This window comes from Squalius cephalus (genome assembly GCF_949319135.1).
Source record: "Squalius cephalus genome assembly, chromosome: 14".
Taxonomy (NCBI): Eukaryota; Metazoa; Chordata; class Actinopteri; order Cypriniformes; family Leuciscidae; genus Squalius; species Squalius cephalus.
The window spans coordinates 17,075,599-17,102,184 of NC_137135.1; the positions used below are offsets into that span (position 1 = coordinate 17,075,599).

The following is a 26,586-nucleotide window of genomic DNA, read 5'->3' on the forward strand; positions in this document are numbered from 1 at the left end:
TGACAGCCGTATTTAGATACAGAAATTAGTTAATAAATTCCCAACCTTCCATACAAAAAATGCGTAGGTTTTTTTTTTTTTTTTACAGTTTCTTTTCTCATATTGCTTACAATTTATAAATTCTGTCATGGTGGTTCTTTTCCATAATTCGTGATGAACGAGCGACTCAGACCGAAGACTCAGGAGGTGAACTAATCATTTCTGTTTCCGGCACAGACTGCATAGGTTCAACTAATGGGGTTGTGACGTGACAAAAGAACGAATGACTCAGATCGGGAGGTGAGGTAAACTAACAGACTGCAAAGCCATTCATTTATTATTTATCTTTCTCATAATTTGGCCTTGGCTGCATTTTTTTTTCCCTCATACTAAATGTGATCAACGTTTGCATAAGTTGATGTGTTGGGGAAGTTGGATATTAACATGGAACATTTCAATTATATTCTGCTGAAATAAAATTATTGAAATAAATGAATTGACTTGAAAAAAGATTAGTTCATTTTGCTGAAAGAGACTCAAAGTCAGTAAAATGATCTGAACTTCCCATCACTATTACATATGTTCTGAATCTTCCACAGAAGATTTATCTATTTTTTTGTATTTTTTTTTGTATATATTTAGACCACTTATATTATTGATTGCTATCAGCATGTGAAGAGAGTTTTAACCAGAGTAACAAAAAGTTATGAAAATAATTGCCTACCCTACCTATAAGGATTAAAGTTACAATGAAGAAACATTAATAAAACATTTGAGAGAGGAGTGATTTGAATTCACTTGTAGAAACAACTGGTATTATCACATACAAAATAAACAGTAACTTAGGAACTAATTTTATTAACGCATTTAAAGGACTGGCACATGGGTTTGTGGAGCCCTAGACAAGTTCATGGAAATTGGCCCCACTGGTGTAAAAATGTCATAACATTAAACCTACCACTGCAAACATGGCAAGCAGCTTATTTTTACAGAGAAAACATTAGAACACTGCACATGGGTAGTTGAAAAATAACATGTCCACAATTTTTTTTTAAATTACATTTTATATCATATAAATATATTTATATTTTATAAAAATATATTAGATTAATAAATGTATTATTATATAATATATTTATTTAAATATATTTCAGAAATTTCAGTTAAACTTTAAGATTTTTATTAATTTTTAGCTTTTAGAAATTCACTTTAATGGTGTGACATGAATTATTACAGTTTTTCTCGATTGCTTAAACACATTTCTTGAAACTATAAACACAAATCCATAACGTCTCATCCAATTCCCCAAACATCCTATTTTCAGGTCAAAATGAAGCTCTACACTCAAAATCATTCACTCTTGCTGAAAATCCAAACTTTGCCCTCAGACAGGACACACAAGCCCTCAAAATCACACACACTATACAACATAGTCTAAGACACTGGTGCAATAAATTCAAAACAACATTTCCAAAACTGGTAAGTTATGTTGCTTGTGGTTCCCCCCACAAGCCCCCCCCCCCCTCCCCCCTCACAAACCTTTTCACATGATGAACACAAAAGACACAACCAGTGGATACATTGGCACATTTTTATTCATACACAGAAAACACACACACACAAAAATATTTTTTTTCCCCTGTTTTACTCTTCTTTCTTTTTTTTTTTTTTTTTTACTCTAATTTTTTTTAATATTTACTTACAGTAAGATGTGTGTGACCAACATATGACAGTAAAAGAGCACACAAACCATATTCTAATATGGAATTCGAATCGTATTGGAATGGTAAAGAGTGTTGGGACGTAACAGGAGGGCCTCCACTCAAGGATACAATATGATGAACAAGTCTAAGAATGTTTCACATATGGTTGAAATACCTAGAAAGATAACATTCTGGGAGTCAAAGACTATAAAGGAGAAAGGAAGCCCTCCCTTCACTGTCACACTCTGCAGCCACACTGTCTGACTGTACGACTGCTGGCCTTTTCTTGCAAGAAAATAAACCTCATCAAAGACTATTGGAAATGTTTGTCTCTTATTCAGTGATAGAATTTTGTTTGCCACCACACCTCCCTGAAGGTTCTCGAGGCGACGGTAAAGCGACTCAAATTTGGCCTTACTCGTAGCCCGGCCTCCCTCATAGTCATACCATTGATAAAGACATGGGCAACTAGAGTGGCTTGAATTTCATCTGAGACTGCTTGTCTTCTTGTCCTTGCCCTTCCTCCACCTCATTCTTATCCCTCTTCCTTCATGTCTTTCTGGATCCATTGTTCCAAAACACAATAAACTGATTTGGGCCCTTTTATATATCTATTGAAGGTTCTGATTGATGTGTGTTAAATTTTGACTCTTAGTGTTTCCACTTGGGTAATTGTGTGCTAACTGAGCTGAAGCTGTGCTGACTTGAGTTAACAATTTTGAATGCTAGTGCTTTCTAAATGACAACATTGTCTAAGCAATGAGAAATGAAGGGATTTGTGTGTAGGGTTTTGCAGTGACAGTTCAACAAATCTGACTCATGTGTCAAAACAGGGAATAGTGTTTATAGTTTAGTGAAATGGGTGTGCTTTTTGATAAATGGCGTTATGGTTTTGAAATTTTAGTTCAAAGGCCTGGTTATAGTGTTTAAGCAATTGAGAAAAACTGTAAAAGTAAATCATGTTGCCATTAATTCATAAAATGTTTAGAATAAATGCATTAACAGTTAAATATATTGTATGTTTAAAACGGTTTTAAACTTGAATGTTTGAAACTTAATGTCAACTACCCACATAACTATATATAAATGTTTAGTACAACATATTAAATTAACTACATGTGGGAAAGAATTATGTACAAAACTGACTGAATTATCAGTGAAAATCAGGCACAGCAAGAAAAAAAAAAGATTATAAATAGCAATAGAAACACAGAAAATATACAGAAAATAAACAAATATAAGTAATGACTAAACAGAAACACACATACCTTTGAAGATAGTTTAGATGTGCATATTAATTGCCTGGACCCTGTTAATAAAAATGTAATTATGTAATCCAATAAAAATCATGGTTAGACAATTTTTATTAAGTACTAGTGTTTTTTTTTTTATTTTTTATTTTTTTTACATGCTGATTACATAATTCATCGTTGATGTAGTCACCCAACAACGAACACAAATATTAAATGTAGTTGCCTTAATTTATATGTCTGTCCCTAGAACACGTGTGGGATAGTTATCATAAATACATATGTCTTTTACTTGACATCTATGTAATGGTTCAGTAAATCCATCCATGATGTCAATCAGGATGTACTGCTGTACTGTATATAAACCTGCTCTTCTCTGATTCCATTTTTTTATATTAAGGCTTCAGAATCATATTTGCATGAATGTAATCATTTGACATTCAAGAAAATCAGGTCCTGTATCATTGTGAAAATGAAAATATCACGGAGATCTGACTTTAGTCACTAGTATATGCTTATTTTTGTATGCATCAAGCTAGATGAAAGTGTAATATTGATATGAGTCAGTATGGTCTGAAGGCAATAAAACACATCAATTTTTATCACCAGCTCAAAAGGAACCTCACCCTTTGTGTGAAAATCTTTTCACTCGTACTGTACTGCTTGATCACCGAATCGGAGGGTTCGATTTGAAAATTCATTTAAATAGTTTTGAGCATACAAAGTTCAGAGTGGAGGTCTCTGAAGCAATCTCCTCAATTATGAATTATTCACCAGATATTATTCCAAAGGTCATCTTATAGTAATTAGTATCCTGCTGTTGACTAAACAGCCTCAAGGTACCTGATGGCCAGTTTAATTACAATTTAAAATGAGCATGCTGTTTGACACCCTCTATATGTTCAACCAGCGGCCTCTGCAGATGGCACTTTGAAAACGTAGTGCGTCTCCTCTAAAGAAACACATTTGCAAAGTTAACAAGTGTTCTTGAAGTCAGATACAAATGAACAGTAAGAAGGCGTGAGTTGCTTGCAAATGGCCACTTCAATCAATTTCCTCTTTGGAGCATTGAGGCATTTTTCAGCATCGCAGTGGTCTGTTTGGTAGCGAATTGTATTTTCAGGTTTTTCTAGGGACAAATTACAAACGGCTTGCTCTGTGATTCAATAGTAACGTTATTACTTTGTCTCCGCACCAGTTTAAACTCTCCCTCGCTCTGTCTTCCTGTATTCGCTTCTGATTTAAAAAACTATTGCTGGATTTAAACGCTGGGTCAACACGGCAATGAGACATAAGCCACACTGCTGCACTGCCTTCAGCAACCCACTTGAGCAAAAGGAAAAAGCTTTGAGCCGGAGATCTTCAGCGGTGATGTGATGACCCCATCTAGACGCCCTTGATGAGATACTCTCTCTGTACACATAAGCCCCCTCTCTGCAGACACAATGTCACCGCGTAGTAACCTCGAATCTAGCAACTCGTTTAGCTTCTGCGCTCAGATAGCTGCATCAGAGGAAACTCAGGTGGGCTTTAGCCACACAATCAGTGTGAGCCACAGTAGTACACTCACTATCTCTACAGGTAAAGAACAAAACGGACATATTGAAAGCGGTTGAAGTCTTCTAGTCCTCCGTTTGAACCGCTACAACTAAACTGGGTTGATTAGCTCTATGCTAGCCAGTCATGTTTCATTCATCTAATGAAATGGCCATGGGGAATAATGCTGGTAAAGTGTGGAAGGGCTCCCTGCATGTGTGACTGTAAGACCCCATCTATAACCTTTTGCCCATTACCTTTTATCATGTCTCCCCATGCATATCAGCCCATTGTCACAGCCGCTTAATGTCTCCACATGCGCTCTCTGGTTGCACACTCCAAAAAATGCAGTTTTTACACTAAGCACAGAGCCCCTCTTATAGGGATGGTTCAACCAAAAATGAAAATCTGTCATCATTGACAAACCCTAATGTCATTCTAATCCGGTCTTTTTTTTTCTTCTGTGGAACATAAAATATATTTTGAAAAACATTTTTGTCCCTATTATTAAAGTCAATGGGACCCAAAACTGTCATGCTCCAAAACTGACATAAAGTGAAATAAATCAATTCACAAACTACAACAAATATGGTGACACAATCCTTAAATGCTAACTAATGTTAAACCTTAATTGGTTCTTGTACTTGTTTGTATCGCCATAATTGAGGTATTGTAGTCCTCTTTTTCTGTTGATAAATGTTTTGCTTTGATTTGATGGTGAATAAAGGCTTAGATTTCAATTCGTTCATCATACAAAGTGATCATGTCGCTTTAGATTACTTAGTTTACACTAGTCTAGTAGTTTTGATTAATATCATGCTGCTTTTTTTGTTGTGTTATAACAAATGAAAACTAAAACTATTAAAAATCATATTTGGTAATTGAAATAAAGCTGTAAAAACAACAATACATATTAGATAAAAAAGATACTAAAATACTGCCTTTTTGGACCTTGACACCTTTAGACCTTAATCTTTGGGTCCTGTTGACTTATATTTTATGGACAAAAACAGTTTGAACAATTTTCAAAATATCTTATATTTGAGTGAACTGTCCCTTTAAAAGTAGCATTTGCATGCTGTTAAACTCTTATTCATTTTCCTCTACTTTATCTGCATTGCAGTCTGGATGCCCAGTATTTTTATTTTTTTTGTGACTAACGAGGGAAAGGAAGGATAATTGAGCTCACCGCTATATGAAAGCTCACACTCATATGCACATACGTGCTCGTCAAGCATTAAAAATGTAAAGCCAGCAGAAAAAGAGTGTAACTAGGCAGTTCAGCAAAATGTTCAGGAACTTGCAGTGCTGTAGGTAGACCCTTTTGCTCGGATAATCTTTATTCATTTGCTTTTTAAGGCTCCTTTCTTGCTCCCACCTCTGTCTTGGGCTTGGTCCAAAGCTGCAGTACTGGCACATTTGCAGAGCACATAATGGTGGTTATATGCCCAGACTCACCAATTATTCTTGAGTCCACCTAGGTGGCCTCTTCTCTTTCAAACTAAAATCTCTCAGGTGTGTTTCCGAAGCCCTCCTCCTACTGAATCAATGGCTCTAACGGCTGTATAACTGCTATTGTCTGTGCAGACGGACTTAATCATGAGTTCCCCCTGCCTTCCTTTTCCGCAAATAGACAGTGTTTCGTATGCATATTGCTCGCTTTCCCTAATGGAAGCCGGTCCATAACCGAACCACGTTTCTTTCTTCTTTTTTGTTAGCATTCTCCACCACCTGCAGTCTACATCAAGGCTTTTCTGTCCATAAGAGGAAAATAGGATTAAAGTGTTTTGAAATGATAGGACACACAACAGACTAGAGTGTCTAAAGATACACAATATTTAATGGTTCAAGAAAAAATTCAAGACAAGAAAAAACATTACAGCAAATGTAAATGAGCATGTTCTTTTTTCTTTTTCTTTTCATTTCTTTTTCAGTATTTTACAGGGGTGTGATATCAAGATATACTTCAGTTGTTCAACAATGTTCATTTCTTGAATGCTGGCACGTGAAAGCTCGCCTCCAAAGAAAGAAATAATTGTGAAATACAACAAATGATGTTTAAATTACAAGCAGATTTAATATATCAGCAGTTTTATATTCTTTTCAGGTTCTATACAAGATACATAGTGTGTACATACATTATCCGGCCAGCTTTGTGCCAGTATACATACATGCACACACACAAACGCACGCGCACACATATAATAATATACAGTATGCATATGTTTTAAATACATTACAACAGAGATTGTCCTCATTTTCATGATTTTTGTCTTTTATCAACTATTTTCAGTAAGTATAAACCACTTTTCCTTTTGTTTACACATATGGTATGTATTTCCCAGGGTTAATGCTAAGTATATCTATGTACACTTTGCTCTTGCTTTTTTTATATATATATATTTTTATTTAGTTTTTTTTTTTACTTTTTTTTTTTTGTATGGTAATGATGAAAATGTATTTAATTTGTGTATTGACGTGTTGGATGCGGAAAGTGTGTTGCCATTCTAATCCTTCATACTAACTATAACACAACCCGAGAGATATGACCATTTGACAGCGCACAGATTCTGATTAGTGTCAGAACAAGGGTTTAGTGGTGCAGAACACAGTCAGCCAGCGAAGGTCAACTGGAACACATGCAAATGAAGATGCCCGACTACTGAGATGATCTGCCATAATATTTTCCAGAAAAAAAAAATAAATAAATAATAATATGATTTCAGAGGAAAGAAACACCTCATTATCAAGGCTGCTTACATGATACATCAGGGAACCAACTTTTTAGAAAAGTACAAAAGTGCTAGAGGGGAGAATAACCATGCATATTGGAACTTTCTATGCATTTATTTATCAGTCACATATATTGTTGTTTTCATTCATTCTCGCACATGTTTTTGTCCTTGGCACTAATGTAGTTGTCCACTACTCCAAAATGTCCATTTCAGATTTCAGAAAACACTTCTCTTCAAGTCCATACATTTTTAAAGTCAACATGAAAGCATTTGCAAAGCATTTATTTTATTCTGCATTTGTGGTAAATTTCTGATAGAAATGGACTATTCAATAAAAATAAAAAATAAATAAAAAACAGACAGGGTTTAACTCTTTCCCCGCCATTGACAGAAATTTCCATCATTTGTGAGACAACGCTTCCCTGCCACTGACTGTATTTTCCATGTTTTCAATGTTATACGGTAGGGGGGCGCTATTACACATCTTCTGAAAGAGTACAGAATCTCCTGATCAAAACGCATGCGAAGACGATGTAGAAACAGTCAATATAATATGTAATCAACTGCATATGTAAAATAACGCGATGACATTAAACGGCATATAAATCAAAACTGCCTAATGTTACTAAATGAAATGTCGACCCAGGACGAGCTATAGGACTGTGTAGCTTTGGGAGTGAAAGCTTCACTCGATCTACTCCATCTGTGTTTTGATCATCGTTCTGAATATGATCTGGATGTAGTCTTACAAAAACGTGATTTTCTCTGCTTTTTGTTCAATGTTGCGCTTTTATGAAGCTTACCCACATTCAAGTGTTGATAAAGAAATCATGAAGCTAAGAATAAAAGCTTCTTGTTTAAAAGCAGAGGCTCTGTTCTTTCTTTTGATATGTTCAGATATTTATAAAACAAAATATTCTGGGGGCCATGACATTTTTGTGAAAATGTAAAAAAACGCTGGCGGTGTCCGAAGAAAAGAAAAAAAAAAAAAAAAAAACGCTGGCGAGGAAAGATTTTTTTATTTAATCATTCGGGATATGACTGGACCATGAAAGGTTTCTATCCCAGAATGATATTATATTACATGATATTATACAATTCTACAATCACTACGCAATAGACCTTATTCACAGCATTTTTTTATTTATTTTTTACGGGAATTAAAACGAGGCTGTGACGGATAGAGATACATCTCTTCATGTTGTTTTTGGATTGTTCTGCTGACAAAACACTGCAAAAATATCTTTCCAAGAAATTTCAGGAGACAAAAAAACTCCAGACAACATGAGCTGTGTAAAATTATGTGATCTTTATACAGCTTTTTATAGCAGATGCCATTGAAAACGGTAAGTCTGTCCCTCACAGCCTCACTTTCATACCTGTCATGGCGCTGCTCTGAATAAGGTCTATAAATGTGTGTGCGTTCTCTCAGAATTCATAAAATTATTTAAACCTTGTACAATATGATACAAAAATCAATGAAATGAGCATAGCACGATCGCAAATCAAATAGCCGTGTTGCTGTCTCTACCTGTCTCTCACAAACCAGCTCTCTGTCAAGAGTAATATCAACTAAGACCGAATCATACAGATTTTCTACTACTTGATGTCGCTTTGAATTTTTGAAACCTTGTATGATACGATAGGCTTCATGATATGTTTCTCTGTCTCACTGTCTCTGGGAGACGGCAAGAATTTATGTATTCTTCATCATTTATTCAGATTTGCTATTGGAATGCATATCGGCTCCGATATAATATTAGAAGATATTTAAATAAATGTATTATGAGTTCTACAAGGAATATTTGTTAAATGAAACCACAATATTACGAACTTCTGGTTAAACCACCGCCCACTTCCGGTATTATCCGAATACAGTGTAAGATTGTAAGAGATACAGATATTGGCTCCTCTGCACACCCCTAGTAGATTAGCATTTTTTTCCATTAAAGAAAAATGTGTACAATGCAACATGCATTTAAGAACGTATATAGGGTCAGATTTGATTTCACGTTGACTTTAAGAATGTAAAACCACTAAAATTATGCAGTTCTGAAAAGAAAGTAAATATTTTAATGTGTTATGAAACTCTTAAGCTCATTGTTTTTAATTATTGGAAGCTGAAAAGACTTCCAAAAACTGATGATAATCATCAATAATTTGCAACTAGGTGCTTTCTGTGGTGTGATGAATGAACACAGAAGCAGAGATTTTCAAACAGTGTTATGCAATACAAACACTACGGCTAATATTAGTATTTCATACCTTGTCTTTCGAGCTTTTCCAGATTTATTGTGTGGATTAGGAGAGTGCGAGTTGAGTCGCTGTCATTACACCGTCACTCAATACTCTTATCCCAGCAATACAGTCACAGCTAGCACCAAGGCACTGCTTCCTTCCATTGATATAGTCCCACACTGCAATTATTCCTCTTAATCATGAGTGTTCGGCAGATTTTATACAGATGTATAGGGAACATCTGCCGGAGTGATTGTCAGTTCTCTCACATCAACACACTCCAACACGTCTTCGCTGTGACACGTTTCTTGTCGCTGGCACGCACACTATTTCATAGTGAAGTAATTTTTTGGATCACTGACCCAAATATTTCTGTGTCATCAGTATATACTAAGGAGGACTGTTAGCGAATTAAATTTGTGCTGATTTCTCAATCCGCATAGCCTCTTTAAGGGATTACTTGATGTCTCTGTTTGAATATACTGAATGTTTTGACAAAAAATGTGACACGATTTGTAAGCAAACTTCTACTTCAATAAGCAGTCATCACATCCATACAATACACATCTACATCTTAAGGCTGTTTCTTTGACATCGTTATATATAAATCTCACAAACGTATTTTTTCGTAAGTTTTAAAAAGAAGTGCGTACCATTTAGCTAACGAGCAGTCGCATACGCACACACACGCACGCACGTACAAAAGGTAGCCAATTATACTATTATAGAGCAGCACTCGGCTTCTATAACGGTTACAGTGATTACTGATCAAAGTAATTATACTATTGGGAGATTCTTGTAATTGGTTCCATGGCACTTATTGTGGTGCATACATTATATATATATATCAAGAGGAAAACTTGATGTAAGGGTGCGAAAAAACAAAGGATGTCTTTTTAGCCATGTCTGTGCCTCAGTTAATGAGATAATGTAGAAAATAAGCGGGTTTCTTATAATGGGAGAGAAAGGGTGTCAGGTGCATGGAAACTACCAACACGCTGAAAATCAGAGGAAGGCTCTAAGCCCACCAGGGAGAAAAGAGCTAACGTCAAAGTTTAACAAGAAAAAAGCACCCTAATATATAAAGGTTTCTATGCGTTAACACCGAGCAAGACTGCAAGACTAATTTTTGCAGAGAGGCTTGGCTGTATCTGTAGTCTTGGCAGAGCAAGCAGCACATTAAGAGGCATGGAACTAGGTCTCAGTTTATTTAGCAGAATAAAACTGTCTCAGGTGGAAATTCAGCTAGAAACGACACACCTCACCGAAGCCGAAAGAAATACCAGGGTCACCGAGCGCTCACACATAACACTTAACCTTATTGACTACGCTTACATGCGTCATAATATTCCAAATGCGGTTCTTAACTCAGAGCCTAATTTTCATTGTTTTGTTTACGAGTGTGTCTGCGTTCATGTGCAAAGCACAAAGAAATAAGCACTGGCTTTGCCGTTAGTGAGCACCAATTAAACCCGCGAAGACCGCTAACTGCTGAAATGCAGACGTGCAAGGATACGGATTTATAATTAGACCAAATAATGTTCAGAATATGCACACATTTTCTTTAAGTAACAAGAACGTGACGCTTACATGAGTTTTTTTTTTTTTATATACTGCAATTTCATAATTAAGTAGGAATATCGGTGTGCATGTAAACGTATGCAATGATTTCCTCCAGCAGTGTACACTTAAAAGTAATTTGCTGTCAAGTTGCATTCAAAAGGTGCACAAAAAATGAAATAAAAATCTCGTCCCTTTTGATCAACAGTAAAGCTTAATTCATTTGCCACTAATCAGTCACTAAGACACATATTTAAACCACTTTTTTTTTTTCGTTTTCATTTTTTACTTGAGTAGCTACTTTGGTCTATCTACCATTTGTCTACTGTACATGTTTCAGTTTCATTGAGGATCTTGAAAGCTACTGTCCTTTGCTTTAACTTCCCCTTCTGCCGTGTTTAAAAATATCACGTGTCAAGAAGCGTTTGACATATGCTAATAATCATCAGAACCCGTCAGCTTTTCGTTTTCAATCACTCTCATTATGCCGTGCTCCGAGGCCTACCCTCGCTTCTACAGCTGATGCTCGCGCAGGAAGGCTCCTCCGCTCACGGACGTCTGAGGGCTGGACGTGGCGGAAAAGCTGGCTAGAGGGATGACCTTGATAGTATCCTCTTTCTTGCTGCAGTGTCTCTCAAGTGTGTTGTAGAATTGGGGCCGGTTGCTCCCTTTGTCCAGATCATCTTTGGGCACTGACCTGCCAAGAGTGTGACGCCCATCCGTATTGGTCCCCCGCGCCCAGCTTTGTTGAAAACCAAAGGAGGGCAGAGTGGCGGCGCCGGACGTCTGGAATTGGGTCAGCGCTGGCGGCATCCAGCAGCTGTCAGAATGACCCAGGATCAGACATTCCTGGGTACAGGTCTCCGAGGCTTCGGCGAGAGCCTTCTGCAGGTTGACTTCAATAGCTGTGGATGATGAAATGACAAATGCGAAGGCTCAGTCAAGAGGTGAACACAAGAAGACAAAATAAATCATACTTTCTCTTATTGCCAAGGCACTTGGAGACAATAAAAAATTGGCGCTATCAAAAGGTGACCTGTAAATGTCAGCTTCTGAGAGAAATGAAAGGCAGTGATAAATGTTTAATTCATCTCATAATGAGAAAAACAACACCAGTTCTTTTAATTTAAATGGTATTCCCATGGCCCTGAGTGTTTACCTACAATATGCGCTGAATTCCCTGTAGCTTAATTAAATCTTAAAAAAAGTCTCTGTTGTTTGTGTCTGAGATTGGCTTTTTACATATTAAAGAATTAATGAACTGCTCTAAAACCATTGTTTATTTTAATCCTAGTCATCGTGGCACACCTCTCTTCTGCTGATGTCTCCCACTTAAATCAAGTCAATTAAGATAAATCAAACAGTAATACAGCGATTCCTCCTCCTTCGCCTACTTGTTAACGCAGCTGACACGTACAGTATTAGGCTCGGCAAACGTCCTACAGTAGCTGTGATGATCGGAATGTGATTCACGCAAAGGAAAGAGAACAGTAAACTACAGGAGTCAAACTTTCTTATCTCATTAAACCTGCTTTGACATCACATGCAAGATGTGCCAAGGAAAAGGCCTCAGTATTGAGCCCCCGCCATAAAGCCTGTCAACTCTAATAATTAGAATGTAAAACAGTGCTCGCGGAGGCAGGCGGGAGCCCTACAGCGGCGGATGTATATCTTAACCCGCTAAGGAAAGGGGCTGAACATCACTGGTCCCCCCTCCAAGCTGTCATCTTGAAATTATTTAGCATATTTGCATAAGTAAAGGTGTTAGAAATAATTAAAAGCGACTAAGGTAATGTAGTTCCCCTTACACTACATGCTTAGGCTATTTTTTTTTTACCACCAGGAGCCAATATAGTTTACCAACAAATATCATGCAAAGGGAACTCAGAAAATATTGAACAGCAGCAATGCAGAATAAATATTTACGCATTTATCTTACAGTGCACTTGCATTTCCTGGGAATTGAACCCATGACCTTGCTGTGTCTGGCTAGCAACATTATTTACTGTTTGTGCCAAAGATATCTATACGTAGATATCGTAATATATCACTATACGTAAGCCATCCACCATATTTAAACAGTCAAAGCCGGTCCACTCAAGAGCAAGATGACTACGTATGTAACCATAGTTATTCTCATGTATGAATCTATAATAGTCTTTAGCATCTGATTTTCACAGGATTTGGTTTATCATTAATGTTAGATAATTGTGCATAATGCTAAATATTACTGGGTAAAGCTCTTATAAATATTATTAATCATCAAAGATCCCTATGATAACTATCTATGACTCTTGGAACCATAGGCTGCATAATATTGCAATATTTTCAATGAAATCTCATGGATTTGTTAATGCCTGAGATGTTGACAGTTCAGAGATGGCAAGCCTGTTGACTTGATTTGTCTTCTCCTCTTGGAGAAGTAGAATGATGTATTTACGTATTTGACAGGAATTGCAGGATTTGAGCCACAGTAATGCTGATAAACATAAACATCTGTCAATAAATCCAAAAAATGTTAATTACAAATAAACAGTGTTCAGTGTTTAAGAAACACCAATAAAAACAGTTTAGCTCCTCCCAATGGAAAATAACATCTGAAATGCCACTATAAGTCAGACAACTCCAACCTCAGTGTGAAGCTTCATTTGGTGTCATTTCCAAGATGGAGTTGACCAATGAGCATACAGAGCTGGTTTATGCGGAATGTAAAAATACACTTATGTATTCTACTGCATGTATTGTATGAACATTTAATATGTAATAAATATACTATAACAATCGTTGTTAGTTGTTAGTTTGTGTATAAATAAATGCCTGTTTTACTTGTTCAATAACTAATAGATAGACAAGAATCTAGAGCTAAAGTCTGGAATAATGTACCACTTTATTTAACATTCCAAAAGTTCACTTGAATGGAAATATGCTTATTTGGGGACAGTCGGAACTTTAATTTATGATTTTGCCATGATTGGAAATATTCAACTGGGATATTCCCACCTCCGACTTCATCTTAAATGCAGCATTAATCCCCATCTACTGTACAGTTTGTTGTTGTTCTGTCAAGGCACATGAGCGATCTAAGCATACAGTATGCACGGTTAGAAACATTTGGCTGCACATGTACAGTATGTGCATATTGTGCTTATGCTGATATTTGTGATAAAAACTAAGTATATTGTGGGTTTTAGGCATTTTACTAGGTTTTGGAACAGAGCTGTAATATGCTTGTATTTTGCATGTTGGTTTGTTTAAATACCAGGGAACTGGACAGAATAGCACAAATATAGAAAGCTAGAAACAGAAAGAATGTAGAGAGAGAGAGAGATGTGGCCACATCCTCCCGGTCTTTACTCTGCTATAGTCTGCCTCAGAGCATCAGTGCATAAATCAGTGGAGCGGTAAACGTGTCACCTTTCAGAGGGTCACTAACTTCATTAAGGAAAAATGATGCCGCTCACTCACTCTCTGAGCAAGCAGAATGAGTCCTGGCCAGGTCGCTCTCGGAGGCTGCTGTAAATCACCCCAGAGCTGCTTTGGAAATTGGAGGTGTCTTTCAGAGCCATTGTTCTTTTGAGGGCTGAGCGCATCACGCCACGGTGGACAGATACTTGCGCAGGCAGACACATGTAGCGGCCCTAGCACAAGTTCGTAGACACCTTTAGTGCATTTGCCCAGCAGGTCTGTGTGTGTGTGCACGTATGAAGTCAATCAGCACAAGCAGAGGAGAGTGTGTGCGCAATTACATTATGTGTAAAAGGTGTTTTGAAGCCACGCTGCGTGGCTTTCCAGCGTGCAGAGGCACAGCACGAGCTGACAGTGGCGCTATGTCAACAGCCAGGAGAGCTACTATTTTTCGCATGTGATATTTCACATTAAACGGCTCCAAAAATGTAGTCCGTATCAGTTTCTCCTCCACAGGGACTAGTACTGCTTGACTGATGTGGGTGACAGCGCTGAATGCTTTCGTCAGCCGGAGGCAGTGGCTCACTCTGATGCTGTTTAAGTGCTTTTTTGTATTCAGGGGGTATCATTACTCTCCCGTTGAGCTTTTAAAAAAGAATCAGACCCCTTGTGCTCCGGTCTCCGCATACATAAATGCTTGTTGGAAAACCTTGCATTTGGGGGTAAGAGACAGCATTTTTAATTTCTCCACAAAGATCTCCTGCAGATGATTGGGTGAAGTTGAATGCTGTGTGGGGTAAATTATATTTACATTCTTGCAAAACGTTCGCTTACAAATGCCAAGCCTATTTACTCTGAGAGTAATAGGGCTTCTAATAACGGCTCGCATTCAAAGCAAATTGTCTATAGATTGAAACATTTTGCAAAATGGCCACTGGTTATTGATTGAAGTCCCGGGCTGATTCACACCTGTAATTACAGCGGTGCGAACGCTTGAAAATGTTTTCAATCTTCCCCTGCAAACATTGTCTAACACTGTCGTCAGAGATTGGTAATCAGATTGCTCCCGTATGACGAACCTCAAAGGCCTCATCTTTTGTTCCATAACCTGAGCTTATTTTTCCCAACTAAAACAAAAGAAAAAAGACTGAAAAGTAATTGTTACAGAGTTCGTTAAATGTGACATCTCACCATTTACACAGATACACCAGGTTGTACAACAATAAATGCTGTTGTGGAAAGGAAAAACAACAGTTAACATAAAATTAACAGACATGTTGCTGGGGTATAGTGATATAAAGGAACTGAAAGCACGGTGTATGACAGTATGGGTCACTGGAAGTGCGACGCAACAGTGTTCACAGCACACGGACATGCTGAAGTCAGACAATAAGCACAAATGACAATTTCTGACGGCAAAGGCAGCACGACCTGAATATATCTTGATGGGATTTACATCAAGGATGCCACAGAGATGATTACTCAAGTCATTATGTTAGCATGTGCAAACCCATTACTACCAATTAGAGAGCTAATTGCATAAATACAGAACATCATCGCTCCCTTCTCTCTCTCTCTCTCTCGCTCTCTCTCTCCTGTCTAAACATGATCTGGTTGACTGTAGAGCTTAAGAAATCCAGGCTCTGTAGTACCTACATCACATTTCTGCGTGATGAACGAGAGAATTCAGCCTTGATTTTTAATTTTTTTTTAATTCAATAAGCATAGAATGTTATTTCAAAAGTGTAATACAGGATTCAGTGTAACATTGCTTTTAGTGTCTGTTTTGAATTTTTTAACTTTTTTTTTTTTTTGTGTGTGTGTTGAACAGCATAAATAAAAGTTTCATGAGAGATCATGGCAAAGGTTTAAGGATCATGCTTTTTTTTTTTTTTTTTTTTCAAAATGCAAATGATCAAGTAATGAGTCTTCATGAAGTTCATTGAGTCAAAACATGCCCACCGAGGGGGCAGACTGTGGCATATTTGATCAAAGTTTAGTATCCTTTCAGCCATGTATGCAAATTGTACATGTATTTAATTGGTGCACTTGATATGAGCACAGTTAGAACCCTTGGGGACAAGAGAAGAACACGACAAGAGAGAATATGCATACTGAATTCAGGATATTATTACAGTTTAATCAGCTGACAACCTTAAAAAGAGCTGGACTTTCTTGACCCATCAAAAAAAAAAACAAAAAAAAAAACATCAAAAAGTTTTTGTGTGCTTGCATGCATACTGTAAAATGTAAGAGCATGCAAATTCAGTGGGATCCAAAATTCTGAGAACACCAGTGAAACTACTGCTATTTAGCATTGATTTTGTTTAATGTAGGCTATTTTCCATTACATGTTAGTTAGTAATACATTTACACATTAGTGTAATTAATAGTTAAAAATTATCCAATTCATTTAAGAGGGTTTTGAACAAGATGTTTGTTGGAAACCAAAACTACTGCTAGAGAAAACACACATTTGTGTGATTGACTCTAAACTGAGATCAGCAAGCATCTCACGCTTCAGCAACAACCAACTCACCATCTGTGAAGGATAAAATATGGTCAGCGTCACAAATATACTTATTTGATTAGTGGACTAGAATTAGTGAACTTTAAATTAGATTTTGAATTCTAAATTTTCAATGTGGTCTCAGTCTCTGTATATGCGTGTAATACAGATTGAACAAAGGGCATAAACTTCAAACAAATCCCATGCTGTCAAACAAAATGAAATTTGAAAGATAATAATTGAGTTTGTAATTACATGGACTTTATCATTTTATTACACACCCACTCTGACTCCACATCTAGATTGGCAAATGGATGGTCATTAATAATAATGGAGCTATTTAACCCCATGGGTGTTTTACAAGGGGAAAGATGCCATTTTTCACTCAAGGGTTGGACAAAACCATCAGGTGAAATAAGAGGCCCACTTTTCATTCTCATGAATCAGGGAAAGGCCACTTACTCCAGGCTAGATGCATTTCATCACCAGCTCCACTCCAGCACCACTCTCGTATTTCATCGCTGCTTATGAGTGATTTACACTTTTACTTTTGCAGAGGAGATCCGTATGATTTCATGCTGCTCTTTGCTATTATATATTCATGAAGTCCCAAATGTACAAATGTACAGTGGGATGTAAAGTGTGACATGCATCGCAAAAATAAATTACAACTGGAGGCCAGGGGCATGCAACACTCCAGCAACTGCAATATGTTAAGGAAATTCCGGGCTCCGTGGAGCCATACAACATATTTTCCATATGGAGGTTTTCAGCATCTTTACGAGTCCTGCTTTCTGGATTAATCTTAATGATAACAATTTATAATACATTTCGTTAACAAATTCATTTAAATTGGTAGCAAATTCATGGAATTTATGTTGACTAATAATCTATTAAGAATTACATAATGCAATCATTTAATATTATACAAAAAAAAAAAAAAAAAAAAATATATATATATATATATATATATACTTGCATAGTATTAATTAGGAGTTTATTGAGTGAAAATTACTAGTTAATAGTGAATACGTGTACCTTAAACTATACACACACACACACACACACACACACACACACACACACATATATACATATATATGTGTATATATATGTATATTAGGGGTGTGCAAAGCAGCCGGTATTTGTATCTGTATTTGTATTTGTTGAGGGGGGGAAAGTATTTGTATTTGTATTCGAGTAAAATTCAAAATAGGTGTAAAAATCCTTTTTTTTTTGCGTTACACTTCTAATTTACGTTATAGTGTAAGTATTCTTAAATTATATCCATTATAATAATTATGGATATGCAATATTGGTTGATGTTTTTCCATAAATCCAGCAATGAACATGTAACAAGGAACGTCATTGAAAAGAAAATAACATAACAGCCATTACCTACGTTAACGTTACTCTGTCAACAGCCTATTGTCTAAATTACAGAGCTAACAGTGTTGTCACGGTACCAAAATTTCAGTATTCGGTACCAATACCAGTGAAAATCCACGGTTCTCGGTACCAATTTTGGTACCAAAGCTTAATTTAGATTAAATTTATATATATTAAAGTGTATATCATGGTTACAAAGATGGAAACTGTAGTATTAAAAACACTTTACAATAAGATTCAATTTGTTAGATAACATTAGATAAAATGACCTAACAATAAACAATAGTTATATACTGTCGCAATTATTCTCCTTGGGGTTCATTTAAAAATACATTTTTAAAATCAAAAGTTAACATTATTTATGTTAACATTATTTAATGCACAATGACTGAAGTGAACAAACATGACCAATCAAGTGTTTGTATTAAATAACATTCACAAACATTAATTAATGTTGTACAAATATATTGTTCACTCAATGTGTTGATGTTAGATGTGCATTAAGTAATGTTAATGAATGGTATCTTATTGTAGTGTTACCAAATACAGGAGATAAAACGTGTTTTATTTGACTTGGCTGTACGTTTATTTAATCCAAAACTGCATTTAATTTTAAAAGGGCTTTTTAAACCTGCTAAGAGTTATCCAGCCAAGAATAAGCCTAGAACAGCTTTTCTGATGGACTGATATTAATGACATGATGACGGCTTTTTATTTCATTTCTCATCTCCATAAATATATCTAAAGCTAATGCAAGGGCTAGAAATCAATTAATTCTTTGATACTTCCTCGTCATCATGGAGAGCGCAGTTCGCACCGAGTCTGTCGTTGCTATGCAACCAACATAGGCGCGCCTGGAAAAACGAGCGCGCCGCTCGCTTCTATTATAAGCGGCTTGCCGCGCGCCTACATTTGAAATCTGCACGCGCAAAAAACGCGCTATGTGAACGACCCCTTATGGCAACGTGACATTAGCCTAATCCAAAATATTTCCGTGTCATTTCCTCCTTTCTTATCAACAAGTGGATTTACAGCCGGAGGAAACGCAGCTTTTTGAGTTTTTCTTGTTCCCGAATACAAATATTTTAAGTATTTGTTCGAAATAAGTATTCGTAAAAAACATTATTTGTGCCTTTCCGAATACCGTATTCGGCTCCACCCCTAATGTATATATATATATATATATATATATATATATATATATATGTATATGTATATGTGTGTATATGTACGTACACGTATTCACTATTAACTAGGAGTTTTCTCTCAATAAACTCCTAATTAATGCTTATTGATTGTAAGTACGTAGTTTTTGTAGTGATTATTTTTTTAGGTATGCGGTAGGGTTAAGGGAATAGAATATGGTCTTGCAGAAAAAGGCATTAATATGTGCTTTATAAGTACTAATAAACAGCAAATATGAAAGTAATGCATGCTAATAAGCAACTAGTAAATATATTAACCTAATCTAAAGTGTTACCCTAACTTGTTATTCAGTGCAGTTACTGACTTGATTGAAGACTGAATGGAGACAAATAGAGAGTTGAGGAATTCTATATATAGTTTATGATGAAAAATGCCCTTGTTGAGATTAAATGACTGATTGACAAACAGCATGACAGTTTCATCGGGAAGTTATAATTCACTATTGCACAGCTGAGTTGCTCTAGGGTCCAGCAGAAAAGGTTTTTTTTTTTTTTTTTTTGAATAATGGCCCCCTGAATACATAAAGTACACATCCCACCATCTGTTAGTCGGCAGTAAAAAAAAAAACAAAAAAAAAACTTCAGGGCAACACATGTGCAGTTTCCTGTATTTGAATAAAAATCTGGCACAGAAGATTTCTCTTCATGAAAAAGAGCATCTTACAAAGGGAAGCATCAGCTTTACGCTTGGCAAATGTTCAGGCTTGTATCTTCTCAATTCGCTAGTTGTTTATAATCTTTCACACCTGCACAACAGACATCGCTTACAACACGAGCGTATTCACAGTGAGAGTGCTGTCATACAGATACATTAATCACAACAACTGTGACCTGTCTTTGTTACTGAGGATACTTAAAAGTGTTTTTCTATTTAATTAGACAATTATTATGTTTGCTTATACGTTGCATTCACAAAAATTGGTTGTGGAAGAATTAAGGCTTATACATTTTTGCTAAATAGTCTGAAATTATTTGATATATTTAAACCATTTGTTCCAGCTTTTTAAACCACATCTAATTGCCTCAATCCTTATGAAATGAAAACCTCTTTGGCAGTATGAAGATGTGATATATTTCAAAATCTGTCTAGTATAAAATGTCTATCCTCTTAAAAGGGTGGAGTCGACTGACGGCATCTCAACACATTTTTTTATTAAGGTGCATATTTCACAATGCAGCTATAAAAAAAGTGGCCTTTCATTGATAGCAGATTGCAAATGTTCTTATGTGCAAAAACATTTCAGGTGCGTACTGTACATGCATGAATGTGTTACTATCATTCTAATGTTAATAAATTAGGATTATGCTAAATGAATGTGCTTTCGTTCGAGTAAAGCCAAGTCGAAAAATTAGTTGAAACACTATAAAGTTCTTATATAGGGCTAAGACAAAAAGTATTTCGGCTTTTTATGGTTGTCAAACGTTAGTCGAACGTTAATGTGATAAACTACACCTGTGGTGAGTCTGCAATAGGACACCTGTGTGAACTTTAGTCGAACCAACTTCATACATCCACTAAAAATCATCTTGGGACCACTTGGTTAAAAGTAGTAGCTAAAATGGCTGGGAAAAGCCATCTTTTTAGTTTTTTTTGCGCAAAACCCACATGGTTTTATATTTATCTGAGGAATGTGAGTGTGGAATAGTTACAGGAATGGTTCATCCAAAAAGTAATGCAACTACAGTTGAATATCATAACATTTAATATCTATAAGAACAACATTCGGTTGAGTAAATTATCATTTTTAAAGTGCATCTCTTTAATTGCCAAAATACCACCATTTGTAAAGACACCATTCAAGTACTATTGAAAAGTAACACCATAGTACCGTTCAAAGGTTTGGGGTCTTTTTTTTTTTTTTTTTTTTTTGGTAAATTAATACTTGAATACTTAAAATTATTTAATTTTGGTTTATACAAAAATATTAAGCAGCATACAACATAATTCAACATTCAACATAATATTAAAAACATAATGATAATCAGAAATGTTTCTTGAGCAGCAAATCAGCATATTAGAAATATTTCTGAAGGATCATGTGACACTGAAGACTGGAGTAATGATGCTGAAAATTCAGCTTTGCCATCACAGGAATAAATTTCATTTTAAAATATATTACCATAGAGAACAGTTAATTAAATAAATTCAGCCTTGGTGAGCAAAAGAGACTTCTTTCAAAATCTTACAGACACCAAACTTATAAAGTATCAAACTTCTTCAAGTCTACTTCCTCTTTTCCTGATTCACACACACGCCTCTCCATCCCACCTCACTCTCTTCTCTATCCATGCTGTGTTTGACCCAATGCAACGGAAAGTAATTGCGGGCAGAAAACAACATTTAATGATTACTTCATCCCCGAGTCCTGAGGAGAGAGAAGTCACAGGCAGGTAATTTCAACAAAAGAGGGAGACCTTTTTTTCTCCCGACACACCATTTTCAGACAACAAAGAATATTATTGACTTGGCTGAGATTAAAACAGCAAAACAAATAACAGTACAAAATCAGGGACAAAGTGACCACAGAAAGAGGTTGTCCCCCGAACACGGCGGGTCAAACTCTCTCCACTGTCTTTTCTTTTGTTAGCGTTGATTAAAAACAAGCAGGGGATAAAAGATTCCATTTGGTGTCTGATCTATAAGTAAAAAAAATAAGTAAATCTTCATGCTGTCACTCACACACTCGAAGAATAAGACTCTGGTGTCCTATCTTTCCAAACATCCCTCTCTCCATGTGTTTAAAGTTGGGAATGAGAGGTAAAGGGAATTTAAGCTGTATTTTTTTTTTTTTGGAGGGGACAAAAGATTGGCTACGCTCTACTCCTCTAGCTACTTGACTCCCCCCCCCCCCCCCCCCCTCTCTCCTGTGGACTGATGGTCTTGATTGTCTGGTGTTCATTATGTCTGGTGTGGTCCTACCTCTCCTCTCGTGTGTTCAGACCTCTCCTCCATTAGGAAGACACGAGAAGGGGGTGTTAGCATCAACACAATCAGCACTGCCCAAACACACAGCATGGGCTGAATAGAAGAGAGGTACAAACACCATAACAATCAGCAATCAGCACTGATCATGATAATAACATAGAGCGTGCTACAAGATCCATGCTGTGCTCTCCCTCCCTGCCAGGAGGACTTATTGTGTACATGGGCCAGTGTGTGAAGAGAACCAATAAATTCAGCCACAATTTGAAATGTAAAAAACACAAATCCCCAAGAATAAATGGTGAAAGTTCCAATGATGACTGTTTATGTATTTTTAACGCCCTATGATACACTAGATTGAGGTTAAAATAAATATGAATGTATAATGTGTAAGGGGAAGTGCATATTTCAGGTGCTGCAACTTTTATTTCACCATTATGATGACATTTGCCATTAATAGTAAATGGTCCTGTGACTAATTGTGTGGTGTGACAAATAAGTTTAAAAAACAAAACAAAAATGCCATATCAGTAGTTAAGAAATTAGTTCGTAATGACTAATTTCTTACAGGACCTGTCAAAAGTTTGGAAACAAAAATTTTAAAGTTTTGTAAAGAAGTCACTTTTGCTCACCAAGTCTGCATTTATTTAATCAAAAATACAGTAAAAGTTCAAATTAAAGCTGCAAGCAGCATTTATCGGGGTTCAAGCATTTAAGGCCTTTAAGCACATACGCATTCAAATACAGTAAGTTTTATTCATAATTATTGATCTAGAGAGTCCAGAGAATTGTACTGCACTGGTTTGGTCACGGTCGGGCGAAAAACCTAGGACTAGTTCGCAAAAGTAGGTTTTTAACATAATAGCGAATATTTGATGAACGATTTGATTGAGAGCAGTGGTTCTTGAGGCAAAGTTGGTCAGTATGAGGAGATCTATCAAATGATATGCATCATGTGATTTACTGATCTGTAAAACTCGTTAGTGCCAACTAGTGGCCAATTTCTTTCAAAATTCTTACAGACCTCTAGGGCCATGAGTCGAACATGACCACCGAGTTTCGTACCGATCTGCCTCCATTAACCTTGTCTAATAGGTGCTTAAACTTCATTGGCCGATGGCGACCATGTTTTTCGAGATATGCCAATGTCCTCATAGACATACATGGCACCTTGGACCAAGACACTGCACACCAATTTTTAAGTCAATCGGACTAAGATAGCTTTTTTCATGTTTTTTCATGTTATAACGCCACCTAGTGTTTCCCGTGACCTCAAATTGAACTCGTACACATGTGTACTGAGTTTGGTGAAGATATCTCATTTACTACTTGAGTTATAGCTATTTTAGTTAAATAGGCTCCTCCCACAACGATTTACCACATTCTAGTATCATTTACTATGATTCTAGCATGATTTACCATAGTTTACCATTATTTTATCTCAGTTTACCTTGATTTACCTTGTTCTAGCATGATTTACCATGATATACCATAGTTTATCATGATTTACCATGGTTTACCATGATTGACCCTGTTCTAGCATAGTTTACCATGATTTTATCTTAGTTTACCTAGATTTACCATGTTCTAGCATGATTTACCATGGTATACCACATTCTAACATGATTAACCAGAGTTTATCATGATTTATCATGGTTTACCATGATTTACCCTGTTCTAGCATAGTTTACCATGATTTACCATGTTCTAGCATGATTTACCATGATATACCACGTTCTAGACTGATTTACCAGGATTCTAGCATGATTTACCTTGATAAACCACAATCTAGTATTATTTACTATGATTTATGTTTACTAGCAACTATTATGTTTCTAGCATGATTTACCATGATTTACCACATTACTAGCAATTATGTGAAGTGTCAGTGCAAATGAAGTGATAAACACTGACAAAATATGATTGTGTTATAATAGTTATTGTTATATAAGTGATTTTTTAGTGTGTGTCCAAGTATGAATGCAAAAGCACATGTGAAAATATTTCATTAATAAGTAGAATGGCCAGCAGAGGGCACTAGAAGGCCACTTATTGGCTCACTTTCACTTTAAATCTTGTGTTTTTCACCAGTTTTCTGCACTAAAGCAAACCAGTTTTTCCATGTTAACTCAATAATGCATGCTTACACACACACACACACACACACACACACACACACACACCCACGCATAAACCTCTTCTGACAAAAAAACTGTTTTACAATGTTTAAATCAATGTAGTGTTTCATGTGAACAATCAGGCAGAATGATTTTCATATAATTTTGAAGCTAGAACTCAAAGGGACAACATCAATTAGTCAAAAGTCTTGTGGACACATATTTATTATGTGTTTTGTGTTCTTAAATCAGCAACTTTCATTTTATTTTTTTCCAATAACCACGCATAAACATTATTCTCTTAAAAATACAAACATCTACATGCACGTTGCTCGCATATTATGGTAGCCCTGTTTGTGCTATATAGAGTGAATTTACACCTTTGCCAACTGAAAAAAGCACAAATATCAAGGCATGTCAGAACATCTCAAGGACCCCAAAAACAGCTTGGTCCCCAGAGGGTTAACAGCAGGGGGCAGTAAAATACCACTTATTGGCTTAATATGCCATTACATTCATACCATTTTCACCTTTTTAACTGTTATAGAGGCAAATTTTGTCCGATCTGTCTGAAATTTTTCATGCTTGTTCAGAGTGATATTTCACATGTTCTAACTTGCATTCATTGAAGAGATATAGGCTTTCGGGGACACTTGGTCAAGGCCACATTTTGAAGTGACCCTATTATAGCCATCCAAATGAAGTAGTTCAACTTTTTCTGATAATTACTGATCTAGAGAGTCCAGAGAATTGTACTGCACTAGTTTTGAACATTATTATATGAAAATTATATGATCATAGATAGAAAAGACCACTTACAGCCAATACAGGCAATATACCATAGGAAATATGGTTTTAAAGCTTTTTAACAGTTATAGCGCCACCTATGGTCCGATCTCCATAAAATTTTGCATGCTTCTTTATGATGTTATGTCACATATGCTCACCAATTTTTGTGAAGTTCTGAGCTTTTATTTAGGATGTATAGGCTTTTTAGTGTATTTTGCCACTCCCATTTTATAAATGACCCTATTACAGCCATCCAAATGCAACTTTTTTTTTTGATAATTATTGAGTCCTAGACTGGTCTGGTTCCGATCGGGCGAAAAACCAGGGACTAGTTTGCAAAAGTAGGTTTTGGATAAAATGCGACATAGCAGAAAATTTTTCCTGCCTAAATCGAATTTGGAGATAGCCATTTTGTCTGCCTTGAGCCAGGGATCACAGTGGTGTAAGACACTTGAGTCTAGGTCAAACGGCCTAACCCCTAATTTCCACCAACTGCGGAACGGCTGCGGAGTCAATAGGTTTCCATTAAAGTCAATGTGTGTATTTTCACTGACTGCGGAACGGCTGCGTTCCGACTCCGGCGATCCGCAGCCCTCCGGAGCAGATACGCAGAGCTTCTATTTTTGCCGGATGCCGGAGAGCTCCGCAGCAATTCAGCACTTATATCGCGTGATCATACGTGAATTTGTGAGATCTCGTGGGTCCTCGTGACTTCAGCTGTCAGTCTTGGCCGCAGCCGTTCCGCAACAAATCCGGACCTGGTGGGTATTGAAGGACAGCGGAGCACAGAGCCGACACGCAGCGGAGCCGATCTGCAGCCATTCCGCAGTTGGTGGAAATCCGGGGTAAGAGTTATGAGCGGTTTTGTACTTTTGGTTGCTGTAGCGCCACCTATGGGCCAATCGGGGTCATACTCTGATAGGTTGTCCCCAAATTGAGGCCTACCATCTGGCCAGGTTTCACGTCTCTAGGCCTTACGGTTTGGCCTGCACGATGCGTTTTATGAATCCTTACAATTACAATAGGGTTTCAGCATTTCATGCTTGAACCCCTAATAAATTAATAAAATACAAGTTTGATGATAATATTTGTGTTAGTGTTAGTATTGTTATTACATTGAGACGTAGTTAAATTCTTCTGTACAACAGTAATATATTTCTGTCACAACTTCAAGTTGTGAAGAAAACCACTTTTATTTTGACGGGTTGCCGTGGATCCCTTTGAGTTTCTGTGTGTGTATGATATGTA

General features: G+C 36.6%; 1 protein-coding gene across 3 annotated transcripts in view; it reads right to left on the bottom strand.

The window, feature by feature from the left end:
- Positions 1–8,187: 8,187 nt before the first annotated feature.
- pcdh11 (protocadherin 11) overlaps positions 8,188–26,586 on the bottom strand; it is a 184,357-nt gene continuing 165,958 nt past the window's right edge. For all 3 annotated transcript variants that reach the window (XM_079892527.1, XM_079892525.1, XM_079892526.1), the window contains exon 6: positions 8,188–11,906. In XM_079892527.1, the coding sequence (XP_079748653.1) occupies positions 11,515–11,906 (392 nt within the window). In that variant the 3' untranslated portion in view covers positions 8,188–11,514. The remainder of the gene's footprint in view (positions 11,907–26,586) is intronic.